This window comes from Danio rerio, chromosome 24, assembly GCF_052040795.2.
Source record: "Danio rerio strain M-AB ecotype USA chromosome 24, GRCz13ab, whole genome shotgun sequence".
NCBI classification, from domain to species: Eukaryota; Metazoa; Chordata; class Actinopteri; order Cypriniformes; family Danionidae; genus Danio; species Danio rerio.
Window position 1 is genome coordinate 10,931,802 of NC_141044.1, and position 13,522 is coordinate 10,945,323.

Below are 13,522 nucleotides of genomic sequence, written 5' to 3' on the forward strand. Positions count from 1 at the left end.
ATTATTAGTCAGTAGCTATGTTTACACCCAAAGTTACAAATTAAATTTATGCGCAAAACTGCAATGTCTCATAAAAGACGTTCGAATAAAGCAGTTTCCATCCGATGAGTTAAAGAGAACAAATTCATCACTTTTTTGCGCATTTCCAAAATGTATGCTCATCCTGCTGTTACATGCACAAATCCAAAATCCGCATAAAAATAGGTGGATGGAATTCTAGATACTGATAATAACATCCATTAATAATATTCTATACAATCCATTTTAAACAAATCACTTGAAGTAATAATTCTTTGATTATTACACATTAAAACAGACTCTCTGTCCCTACTGCCAGTCATTATTTCTTATTTATTTATTACAGGCCTAAACCAGCACACATTTAGCAGAGTCTTTAAGGGGATTAAAGTACCATATAGATTTACAGAGTATATAATATATATGTAGACAGTAATCAACATATGAAGTGGATTATAAATACGTTTACTTCTACAACATGACTGTTGTTGAAAAACAACTTTGATGAAAGGTTTACACACACGCACATACATGAATAATGTTATCATTATTGCACACCCCTACATTTGTTACTATTGTTCTGTTGAGTTTACATCAAACGCAGAAGACCGCTTCACTTGCTTTATTTTGATTTTCACCTCACAAATTTACCATTGGAGTTCAATAATTTGAATTTGCGTTGTCGTCAAGATTGAGGCGAATTCCATGCATTTGGCATGGTGGCTGAGAGAGCTTAACATGCTGCAATTTATGAAAACGCATGCAGTTTCAAAAAACGGCATCAAATTGAGGAAAGATCACAGCATACCTGCTGCATTTCCTCACAACGCAAACATTTCACGTAAATGCACAGCATTTTCTTTTAATGCAAACATTTTACGAAACATTTTACTACATTCTCAACGCAGACATTTTATGCAAATGCACTGCATTCTCACAACACAAACATTTTACGAAAACACGCACTCACAACGCAAACATTTTACGTAAATGCACTGCATTTTCACAACCAAACAATTTACGAAAACGCGCTGCATTTTCTCACAACGCAAACAATTTACGAAAACGCGCTGCATTTTCTTACAACGCAAACAATTTACAAAAACGCGCTGCATTCTCTCACAACGCAAACAATTTACGAAAACGCGCTGCATTTTCTTACAACGCAAACAATTTACAAAAACGCACTGCATTTTCTCACAACGCAAACAATTTACGAAAACGCGCTGCATTTTCTCACAACCCAAACAATTTACAAAAACGCGCTGCATTTTCTCACAACGCAAACAATTTACAAATATGCGCTGCATTTTCTCACAACGCAAACAATTTACGAAAACACGCTGCATTTTCTCACAATGCAAACATTTTACAAAAAAAAAAGGCACTGCATTTTCTCACAACGCAAACATTTTATGTAAATGCACTACATTTTCACAACACAAACAATTTACGAAAACAACATTCTCACAACACAAACATTTTATGAAAGCGCACTGCATTTTTTCACAATGCAAACAATTTACAAAAACGCGCTACATTCTCACAACGCAAACATTTTACGAAAACGCGATGCATTCTCACAACGCAATCACATTACAAAAACGCGCTGCATTCTCACAACGCAAACATTTTACGAAGACGCTGCATTTTCTCACAACACAAACATTTAACGAAAACATGCTGCATTCTCACAATGCAAACAATTTACGAAAATTTTGCATTTTCTCACAACAGAAACATTTTAAGAAAACGTGTTCTCAGAATGCAAACATTTCACAAAAACGCGCTGCATTTTCTCTCAACACAAACATTTTACGAAAACATGGTGTATTTTTTTATAACACAACGGAAATGTTTCAAGGAGACAATAAAATGTTACAGAATATTAAAATAAACAAACAGAAAAACTCGCTCTTCAAAGATCACCTACAACTTCACTGACTAGTTACGCCACAGCGGTGTCAATTATATTTTTGGGTCCCCTTGACACTTTTCCATTGTGATCCATTCTTCGTGTGTTGTTAGACAATGCAGCGCGTTTTCATTAATTGTTTGTGACGTGAGAAAATGCTCTGCGTTTTCTAAAAATGTGTTTGCGTTGTTACGATTTCCAGCACGTGTGCTGTCAAACCGATGAAAATCTTTTCTCAATTTGCTAGCGTTTTTTGTAATTGCACGCGTTTTCATAAATTAAAGCACATTAATCGCTCTCAGCCAACCGTGGTACATGGTAAATGCGTTTGCATTGGCTTTGTGTTACTTGCACAGACACAAATTCTGCATTTGGAGTGAACCAAGTATTAATCTTAAATTTGAGCAGTTAAAGTCTGACTTATGTTGAAACCATGTTATGTTTACGTGTTCTTAACCGACACCGAAAGCTACAATAATGTGCATCAATCTCATTAACAGGCAGCTGGTGGTACACAAGGATGCCAAGAAGACTTCAAGACTTCTTCATAGTTAGCTCATTTTGAAGTTAAGCAACTACTTGCACTTTTTGTTGTTGTTTTTTGTTTTCTGCTCATCAGATTTTTGTATTTATGAATGACAGATTAACTCAAAGTATCTTTCATTATCTTTTCAACATACAAGAAAAAAAGATAACCATTGGTTATGTAAAATGATTTTTCAAGAACTGGAAGACATCATTTGAGAAAATATGAATAAAATATTATGATTTACTTGAGTCTCTAACTTTAATTAACACGATACGTAAGAAATGAAACAGAGAACAGCTTAAGCCCAACATTTGTTTAATAAACGCATTAATCCATTCATAATGTGCTTAGTTTACTTGCATCTGCATATACAAGCACCACTTTCCTCAAGTAAAACATACAGTAGTTTTGATAGTTCTATTTAGTAAGTTGACAAAATATGTTGAAAAATCAAGTAAATAGCTGAAATATGGAATATAACAGGTTCTATATTTGAAATACTGGATCAGATGATTATCAGAAACGATTCATGCTTTCACAAAAGCTCAAATAAATAGTCCATGGTGTGTGTACAGTATATATAGTGTTAGAGTGATTGTCAAACCTAACGAACTCCATAACGCTCTTTGCAAAGGTACCAAATCAGAGCAATGTGCAGTAAATACAAAAATAAATCAATTGAAATATACAACTTGAAGTGATAGTTCACCCAAAAATGAAAATAAATATTTTAAAAGAAAGCTCTAACTCGCTGACTTCCATTGCAGGGAAAAAATACTATGGAAGTCAACGGTTACAGGTTTTCAGCATTCTTCAAAATATTTCCTCTTGTGTCCAACAGAAAAAAGTTTGGAACCCCTTGAGGATGAGTTTTTTCCATTTTGTTTGATGAACAATGCCTTTAAATCTAGTCTGTGCCCCCAAGTGAGTAAAATAAATCCCTCTTAAGCAAGTTCTAATTCACTTAAGATGTAAATATTTATTGTGCGTCTCAAGGCAAGAGGAAAACACATCTCGCGGCCAAAGTTTAGCAAGTAACATTTCTGTCCCTAAAACAGATTACAAGTCCATTTTGATGCATTCTTTCTCCCAAAACAAAAGAGATTATATTCAGATGCGAGTGCTTTGCACGGAACTTTGGAAGACGTCCGTGTGTGTAAATATGCAAAAAGTGCAGGAGTGCGTACTGTATGTTGCAGACATGCAAATCTGCTCCTGCTTCCTCATACAAGCAGCAGTCAATCTGACAGTTCCAGAGATTGTAGAAACAAAGATATTAATAGAACTAAATAAAGTACTTGTTATCAAAAATCCATGTATTGCTGCAAATGTCCACCTCTTCTTCAGCATATCCAAATGAAATCACTGATCTGCTCTTTCCGCTTCCTGAACACCATCATCAGAAATGACATCCAGCTCTGCTCTGGAAGCGACATCAGTGATCGGCGCCGAATTGTCCTCCACAACCACTTCTGCTTCAGGGGTTTTCTTCTGAAAACAGAAGTTTAGAAATATGGGTATTGCAGAATGGATACTGAATGTGTATTATTTTTAAAGTCTAGGAGTAATTTGATGCCCATACTCCTGATCTGCAAAGTTGCATTCACATTTACAGTGCATCCGGAAAGCATTCACAGCGCTTCACTTTTTTTTTTTTTTTTTTATGTTACAGCCTTATTCCAAAATGGATTATATTTATTTATTCCTCAAAATTCTGCACACAATAGCCCATAATGACAATGTGAAATGAAGAGTTTTTGAAATTGTTGCAAATTTATTAAAAATAAAAAAGCTGAAAAATCACATGTACGCAAGTATTCACAGCCTTTGCTCAATACTTTCTTGATGCACCTTTGGCAGCAGTTACAGCCTCAAGTCTTTTTGAATATGATGCCACAAGCTTGACACACCTGTCTTTGGGAATTTTTGCCCATTCCTCTTTGCAGTACCTCTCAAGCTCTATCAGGTTGGAGGGGAAGCGACAGTGGACAGCCTTTTTCAGATCTCTTTAGAGATGTTGAATAGGATTTAGGTCTGGGCTGTGGCTGGGCCACTCAAGGACATTCACAGAGTTGTTGTGAAATCACTCCACTGATATTTTGGCAGTGTGCTTTGTGTCATTGTCCTGCTGGAAGATCAACCCTCACCCCAGTCTGATGTCAAGAGCACTCTGAAGCAGGTTTTCATTCAGGATGTCTCTGTACATTGCTGCATTCATCAAGTTTCTTTGACTTGGTTTTCTCTAAACGTAACGCCTGGCATTCACTACAAAGAGTTCAATTTTAGTCTCATCAGACCAGAGTATTTGGTTTCTTATGGTCTGAGAGCGCTTCAGATGCCTTTTGGCAAATTCCAGGCAGGGAGTGGCTTCCGTCTGGACGCTCTACCATACAGGCCTGATAGATGGATTGCTGCGCAGATGTTTGTCCTTCTGTAAGGTTCTCTCTCTAAGAAGAACGCTGGAGCTCAGACAGAGTGACCATCGGGTTATTAATCACCTCCCTGACTAAGGCCCTTCTCCCTGATCACTCAGTTTAGATTGCCGGCCAGCTCTAGTAAGAGTCCTGCTGGTTCCAAACATCTTTCACTTACGGATGATCGAGGCCACTGTGCTCATTGGAGCTTTCAGAGCAGGAGAAATATTTGTGCAACCTTCCCCAGCCTTGAACCTCGAGACAATCCTGTCTCTGAGGTCTACAGACAATTCCTTTGTCTTCATGCTTGGTTTGTGCTTTGACATGCACTGTCAACCCTGGGACCTTACGTAGACAGTTGTATGCCTTTTCAAATCATGTCCAATCAACTGAATTTACCACAGAAGAACTCTAATGAGGCTGCTGAAACATCAAGAATGATAAGTGGAAAAAGAATGTACCTGAGCTCAATTTAGAGCTTCACAGCAAAGACTGTGGATACTCATGTACCTGTGATTTTTCAGGTATTTTTTTTTTTATTGGCTACAAAAAAAAAAAAAATTCAACTTGTCATTATGGGGTATTGTGTTTAGAATTTTAAGGAAATAAATCATTGGAATCCATTTTGGAATAAGACTGTGACATAAAAAAAATGTGGAAAAAGGGTAGCACTGTGAACACTTTCCAGATGCACTATATTTTAAAGCAGGGTTGTCCAAACTTGGTCCTGGAGGGCCGGTGTACTGCAGATTTTAGCTCCAACTTGCCTGAACACATCTGTAAGGATGTTTCTAGAAAGCCCAGTAAGAGCTTAATTGGCTAGCCCAGGTGTGTCTAATTGGGTTTGAAACTAAACTTTGCAGGATACCGGCCCTCCAGGACAGAGTCACCCTTGCTTTAAAGGATCAGGAAAGCCTTAACTAAATTTTCTAATTATACAGATGTGTGGGTGTTGAAAGTCAATGGGCTCTATGCACAACTAGTGTTTTTGAGCCAACGATAAACTTGTGGTGAACGGTTATTGTCACGATTTTTAAAATTTCATAAGGTTTCTTTAACAGCATCAATGTTGTAATGTAATTAAAATACAATCAATTACATGGGCCCTATCATACACCCAGCGCAGTGTGGCGCATGGCATGGCGCAATAGTCTTTTGGTAGTTTCAGCTTGGCGCAAGAGTCATTTTAAGGCGTTGCGCTATGCTGTTTATATAGCAAATGCATTAGCGCTCATTTGTGCGCCCATAGGCGTTCTGGTCTAAAAAGGAAGGCGTTCTGAGGCGGACCGCTGGTGCATTGCTATTTTGAGAAACTATAATAGATTTTTCATTAGACCAAAACTAACCCGGTCTACACTCCGGTGCAGAGTTGCGTTTCGCTTACGCACTGCTTAATACGCACAAGAGAGCAATAGGCAAATATCTTTACATATGAAAAAAATTAAATATTAAGGATATATATAGGATATAATAAGAATAGATATAGAATATAAATATAAAGGATTAAAATATTACAAAACATATTATTTTCTAGCCTACATAAATATGAAAAATCACTGCTTTTATGTCTTCTTCATCTCGGGAGGCTTTTTCAGTTCATTCATAACAATTTGCTTTTGTATAATGGTATTATTATTAGCAATATTATTTATTATATCCATATTTATATTTGTTTTATTAAAAACAAGCTTAGATTTGCCCACCTGTCAGGTTTCAGACCATATCGGGCACAGCATGTGTTTTAGGATATAACTCAGGTTTTTGAGCACATTTTGTTATTATTATTCATTTATTCGTTTGCTGGAAATTAGAACTGAATTTAGAAATCGTTTTGAAACAAATCTTTGTGCTTAACAAACACATTTATTTATTTATAGACTAATTGATGTCTGTGCATAAAGGTTTCCCTATCCAAGAGCGAATGTGAAAGTAGTTCCATTATCTCTCATTCTCACGCAGTAGATGCTCTGTTTAACAGTTTTCTTTTAAAAAACTGTCAACTGTTTGCTTGTGAAATGCTAATTTTTTCCAATTAGACTTACTTTGCGTCCTGTAAATAGCGAATGCGCTCTTGGCGCGACTCAGCTAGCTCTTAAAGGGAATGGGAGATGAAACTCTAATTGGTTTATTCTCAAAACACACCTATAACTTATTAAGAAAATAAAGTCAACCCTTTTAGACCAGGCGCCGCAGCGCAAGGCAGATTTCCCGTCCTTAAATGAGCAAAAACGCGTCCTGACACGCCTTGAAAGCGTTTGCGCCCTGCGTTTTGCACTCTGCGCATGGACCGTCAAAATAGAGCCCATGGACTTAAGCATTCATTTAGTTGTTCAAGCGTCAAACGAGATAAAAGTCCATGTAAATGCTACTGCAGTCAGTAGCAGCAGGCTAGCGCAGATATGGCAGGGAAACAGGGATTAAAATTGTTACATTGTGGCTCTTTGTTCTTGGTGCAGTTCGCTTTCACACAGCAACCGTTCTAAACGTACCAAAATAGCTAAAACAAGTCACGTGTGAGTAAACTCAAAACGGTTTATTTTGCAAAGTCCCGCTCAGCTGTCATGCATCCTTATTTACGTTAAGACAATGAATAATAAGACAATATAAGCAATGTGAAGACCGGGGGGTTTGGTGGCGTTTGACAGGGTGCTTGCAACGTGTCTAAAGAGCGAAGAGGGATGCGGTGGGGAGGAGTGAGATAGGTGCACCATGCATTTGAGGACTGGGAGGAAGACGCACAATTTCCGGGAGATTATCACTCATTTGCAGGCATCTGGGAGTCTCTGTGCATTTGCGGGAGACTCACGGAACTTCCAGGACACTTGGAATGTCTGGAATGACCTCCCGCCCTACTCGTTATTCTCTCTTCATATAGCCGTATGCTTATTACATATCCATAAAACACTGTGATATAGACGGGCTCGGATCGTATCACTACAATCGATCTACTCCAGAGTTTGCTTCAATCGAGCCGAGACCACCTCATTCAGGCAATCTCAGGCCAGACTGTTTTGGTGCCGATTCGAGCATGATTGCGGACCGCGCTAACTAGGGAAACAAGAACAAAAGTCTAGGTGTGAAAGCAGCCTGAGACCCACTTAATATTGTATATCTATCAGGCAGTGAGGATCACTGTTTTTTAAAGAAAGTAGATCTTAAACACGGCAGTTTTGTAATGGCAAGACAGTTCACCAGCAGCGCTTGGACTGGCTGACTAAAAATTTAAAGTCAGCGCATACTGTATACCCCATAAAGGTAGCATTAGCATCTGCTTGCTTTAATTTCATTAGAATAACTGGTTTAAAATCTAAAAGTGGTGGTGCCATAGTTTTGACCACCAGCTATCCTTAGCATGTGATGTTTCAAATGCTTCGTAGCAACAAATGATTTTGTGAAGCAATTGGCTTAATTGTGTTAAAGCTTTGCTTTTCCCATGACTGGTCTGATGACTCCTCACCTGTTGTCGATAAACATAGCAGGCAGCAATTGCGACCATGGTGGACTCTCCCACAAATCCTGCTAATAAAGACCCAACGCCAAGTGTAGCACCATGAATCCTGCAAAAAAAAAAAAAAATAGATCAGCTGAAAAAAATTAGATTTTTATGACCCTATGATTGTTCTAAGAGTCATTTCATTAGCATTACTTAATGATAAAATGTAATAACGTTGAAAGTTATATAAAAGTTAATTTGATAAGTATCATTGTCTTAATTAAATACATTTTCGATCACTAATATAGGGATGCCCAAACTCGGTCCCCTTTAGCTCCAACTTCCTTCAACACACCTGCCTGGAAGTTTTTGAATACCTAGAAAGAGCTTGATTAGCTGGTTCAGGTGTGTTTAACTTAGGTTGAAACTAAAATATGCAGGACACTGTCCCTCCAGGACTAAGTCTGTGCACCCCTGCACTAATAGTTTAACCATTAAAGGGATCGTTCAGCCAAAAATGAAAATTTGCTCAATTACTGACCATTCACTTGTTCCAAACATGTATCGGTTGCTTTATTCTGATGAGCAGTAAAGATGATATTTTGAAGAAAGCTGAAAACCTGTAACATCTGACCTCCATTGTTGTTTTTCCTACTATGGAAGTCAATGGTTACAGGTTTTCAGCTTTCTTCAAAATATAGCATTTACTGCTCATCAGAATAAAAAAACTCAAAAAAAAGTTTGAAACCACAAGAGCAAATTTATAAGCATTGAATTGAATTCAGTTAAATTTTAAAAGAAAAAAAATTGTAAGGCCCTGCGTTTTAATGTTGTGAACTGTTGCACATCATTTTAATAATAAAGCTTATTTTTTACTGTTGCTGCAGCCGTCTGCTTTAGCTGTGGAGCTGAGCCATAATCAATTCACTAAATGCGTGATAAACATAAACATTCAGAGGCATGAGAATTAATTGCTTCACAAATCATACCGAGCTGAGGAGCACATTCAGATGATATTTAAATGATACATTTAAGCATATTTGCAAGGTTCAACTATATACCAACCCCATATAAGGTAGCACGAGAAGACTGGTGATGAGCACAATGATGCGCAGAACTGAACTTGGTGCCAGCACAAACGTTTTCTTTAGCGTCATAAACCAGCCTGTCAGATGAGCTCGAATCGTAACTGTACACAAAGAAACAAGGTCGCATTGACTTAATGCAGAACAAATTAGAAATTAGAATAAAGTTACATGTCAAAAGCTCATTTTACAATTCCCCCTGAGTTAAGCAGTTGAGTTTTACCATTTTTAAATCGATTCAGCCATTCTCAAAGTATGGCTGGAGCTCTTTTAGCTTAGCATAAATTATTGAATTGGATTAGACCAATGAAGCAAGTGCAATGATATAACATAGTGCTCTTACCAAGATGGGAACTATTTTCAAGAGCTGCATAATATCATTGCTTCCATGGTCCCATAGCAAAGATAACAGATTATTACACAAGATTGAGAGTATAGTTACTAGCCATATTGGTCTACAAAATAATTAATTTTGTCTGTCTTACCACACGATGTAACTACAGAAGAATAAAGCTTTAAATAGAAAAGTCATCATCAAAACATTTTTAGAAATCTAAAAAAAAATGCTAATGGTCTAATCCGATTGAATTATTTATGCTAAGCTAGGCTAAAAGTGCTCTGGCCAGACAAGGAGACTTGCTGAATGGATTGAAAAATTGCATAACTCTGGGTGACTTAAAATGAGCCCATTTAAAAAAAAAAAACAAAAAAACAAAGTATTGCTTTAACCTTACCTGGCACAGGAAAAAAAGAAAAGACTCTCAGTGGCATGATGCAGAGCTCTGCAAAGTCCATATCAACTCCAATGACATCTACCAGGATACGCTCAGAAACATGAGGACTCCAGAAAACAATGAAACACATCTGGCAAACAGAAACACAAATATTAACAGAAGTCAAATGACTTGTTTACTCGGTTTGTCTTTGTGTTATGATGCTTTAAAACCATCTATTAGGAGAGTAAACAAGAACTTGCCACTTTATTAGGTGCAACTGCTTGTTACCGCAAATTTCTAATCAGTCAATCTAATCAGCAACTTAAAGCATTTAAGCATGTGGACATGGTCAAGATGATCTGCTGCAGTTTAAACAGAGCATCAGAATGGGGAAGAAAGGTGATTTAAGTGACTTTAAACATGTGAAACCTTGAGGCGGATGGGCTACAGCAGCAAAAGACCACACCGGGTGCCACTTGTTAGCTAAGAACAGAAAACTTGACAATTCAAACAGGCTCACTAAAATTGGACAATAGAAGATTGGAAAAACGTAGTCCTGGTCTGATGAGTCTCAATTTCTTCTACAACGTTCGGATGGTAGGGTCAGAATTTGGTGTCTATAACATGAAAGCATGGATCCATCCTGCCTTGTATCAATCGTTCAGACTGATGGTGGTGGTGTGTGAGGGGGATATTTTCTTTGCAAACTTTGGGCACATTAGTACCAACTGAGCATCGTTTCAGGACCCGAGTATCGTTGCTGACAATGTTCATCCCTTTATGACCACAGTGTACCCATCTTCTGATGGCTACTTCCAGCAGAATAACGTGTAATGTCAAGGCGTGAATTATCTCAGACTGGTTTCTTGAACATGACAATGACTTTACTGTACTCAAATGGCCTCCACAGTCACTAGATCTCAATCAAATAGAGCACCTTTGGGATATGGTGGAACAGAAGATTCAGATCAAGGTTTTGCAGCCGATAAATCCGTAGCAACTGTGTGATGATTGCATGTTAATATGAAGCAAAATCCCTGCGAATCCCTGTTTCCAGTACCTTGTTGAATTTATGCCACAAAATATTAAAGGTAGTTTTAAAGGCAAAAGGGGGACCAACGTGGTACTAGTAAGGTGTACCTAATAAAGTAGCAGGTGAGTATATATTAATACTTTAAGTTATCTTTAAGTTATCTTATTAAAGTCTCAAATTACAGTTTAATATGTTTAAATGCAATTGTGATGGCGAAGTTTATTTTTCTTGAGTCGTTTGTGTCAGATTTAAGGTCTGTGTGAACCGGAGGTTGCTTGAGTTAGAATTACATCAAAATACTTGAGTAGGCTGGGGGTCTTTCTTTTGTGCATCATTCCCTAAAGTAGAAACTACCGATAAGAGAGGATATTATTATGCAATTGCTATGGAAGCTCTCAGGTTGACATCAACAGAAGCACTACCCCTCCAAATGTGGAAGCAAATGCTCAGACTTTTATTGAAGATTACAAAAACCAAGCATTTTTGGAGTGGATTAACTTGCACGGATGTGATAACAATGTGAGCTAGCAAAATAAAAAAATGGTAACTTTTGATTTTAAGCAGACTTTTAAGCTTTACTAGCACCAACAAAACAAACAAAAATGTGCTCCATGTAAACACTCTCATTATACTGTCCCCTCGGATGTGCCAGTTCATTTTAAATGGGTCTTTATGATGAGACTCTTCTCACTCCAGCAAGAAAAGATTATACAACAATCTCACAGCAAGCCTACTCAACGCCCTGCCTACAGGCATTCCTCTCATCTGGCACAATCCAATCTGACAAAGGCCTGGCATGCCTGTGTTTACAGAGAAAGATCCTCCACATCTGACTAAGTTAAAGGCGATGGGCTTGAGTCAGATAATGTGGCCTTTACTTTGATCTTCACTGCTCATGTCTCACCACATCTCTACCCACAAATGCTTTAGTATTCTTAGGGGTTGATTTATATGACAGTGTCTTTAGCCAAAAATTATAAACTTTTTAACTCCCATTTGGTGACTGAAAATGTATTATTCTGAAAATGGGTTTCAAAGGGGAAATGTCTGTGTAAACGCTTAACAACAAGATTCTTTGAAAATGATAATGTCAAGACTTGTAGGTTTGAAATTGGTAAATCTCAGTGCCCTTAAACACTGTTCAGTTGACTTTACTAAAAGGGAGTAAAACATGGTCTTAAAATATTAAGTAAATGACATTTGTGCATATTAATAAAAAGTCAAGTCAACCTAATGGTTTCAAGCTACATTATTTATTATTTGCAGCATTTAAGCTCAATATACTGTAGATGCAAAAAATCTAAACAATTAAAATAAAATGACTATTCTATTATTTATTTCTTTAAAAAAAGAAATTTTCAAATAAAATAATTTTTAAACATTTTTTTGATGTCAAGAAATGTCAAGAAGAGACATCATTATGACAACCGTCGTGCTTGATTTGTGTAATGCAGTATTGCAAACAACTCAAAATGGAGTTTCCTACTTCTAGAACAGTTCTAGAAGTTGGATATATGACCTGTGAACTTGGGACAAATTGAAGAACTTAGCAAGACATGCAATTTGAAATCTATTGACATATAGCAGCTAGATTTGCTTCAGCGACATTAGCGCAGAGCTAATTAGACTTAACCAAAGGTGTAGTGAAAGTAGGAATTTAATGTGCTTAAAATCGATAAATGGGTTCATTGAACTCTTTTCCTGCAGTAATGAGAGAAACCGATTCTCTGCCATTGACGAGTTATATGGCAATCTGTGTTTTAGGTATATTATGGATGGGAAAGACCTAATGCATGTCTGGAGTGAGGTCCCTGACGTCAGATGCTCCTGGGAGTAAAATCTGAGAGAAAGTAGGATCATGGATAAAAATACAAGCTATACAACCTTCAATTGGCTTTTAGATCTTGATAAAGAAGAAGCAAAAATATATATATATAATAAAATAAAAATAAATAATAATAATAATAATAATAATAAAATAAATACTATTATATATATATATATATATATATATATATATATATATATATATATATATATATATATATATATATATATATATATATATATATATATATATATATATATATAGACACACACACACACACACACATTAAAAAAAAGAAAAATAACCTTTTGTTTTTTTTTTTAAATGTCTAATGGTAAATCATATTAAACGTTTACTATCTTAGGTCGGTAAGAATTACCCAAATTATTTACATTTGCTAAATGCCTGACTTATGAGAGAATTAAATTTTTTTTTTTTTTTTTGAGAATTTTTTATTAATTTCTAGACAGTCAAAATTTTACATACATTTCCTTGGTAATTTTTTATCTTTGCTTTTATACTGTATAACTTTGACCAAATGTTTCGGGTAT

The 13,522-nt window shown here is 36.6% G+C and overlaps 1 protein-coding gene and 1 long non-coding RNA gene across 2 annotated transcripts in view; both read right to left on the bottom strand.

Annotated features, from left to right (window-relative positions):
* Positions 1 to 331: 331 nt before the first annotated feature.
* LOC147837962 (uncharacterized) lies at positions 332 to 1,764 on the bottom strand. Its single transcript, XR_015524790.1, has 2 exons — positions 1,207 to 1,764; positions 332 to 1,013 (listed from the first exon to the last, which is right to left on the bottom strand). It is a non-coding gene; the product is annotated as an uncharacterized LOC147837962 (long non-coding RNA).
* A 996-nt stretch (positions 1,765 to 2,760) lies between these two features.
* The window catches only part of LOC147837963 (progressive ankylosis protein homolog), a 38,738-nt gene continuing 27,976 nt past the window's right edge, over positions 2,761 to 13,522 (bottom strand). The window contains exons 9-12 of the mRNA XM_087309312.1: positions 10,129 to 10,258; positions 9,375 to 9,498; positions 8,334 to 8,433; positions 2,761 to 3,953 (exon numbers count right to left, since the gene is read on the bottom strand). Of these exons, the coding sequence (XP_087165438.1) occupies positions 3,825 to 3,953; positions 8,334 to 8,433; positions 9,375 to 9,498; positions 10,129 to 10,258 (483 nt within the window). The 3' untranslated portion in view covers positions 2,761 to 3,824. The remainder of the gene's footprint in view (positions 3,954 to 8,333; positions 8,434 to 9,374; positions 9,499 to 10,128; positions 10,259 to 13,522) is intronic.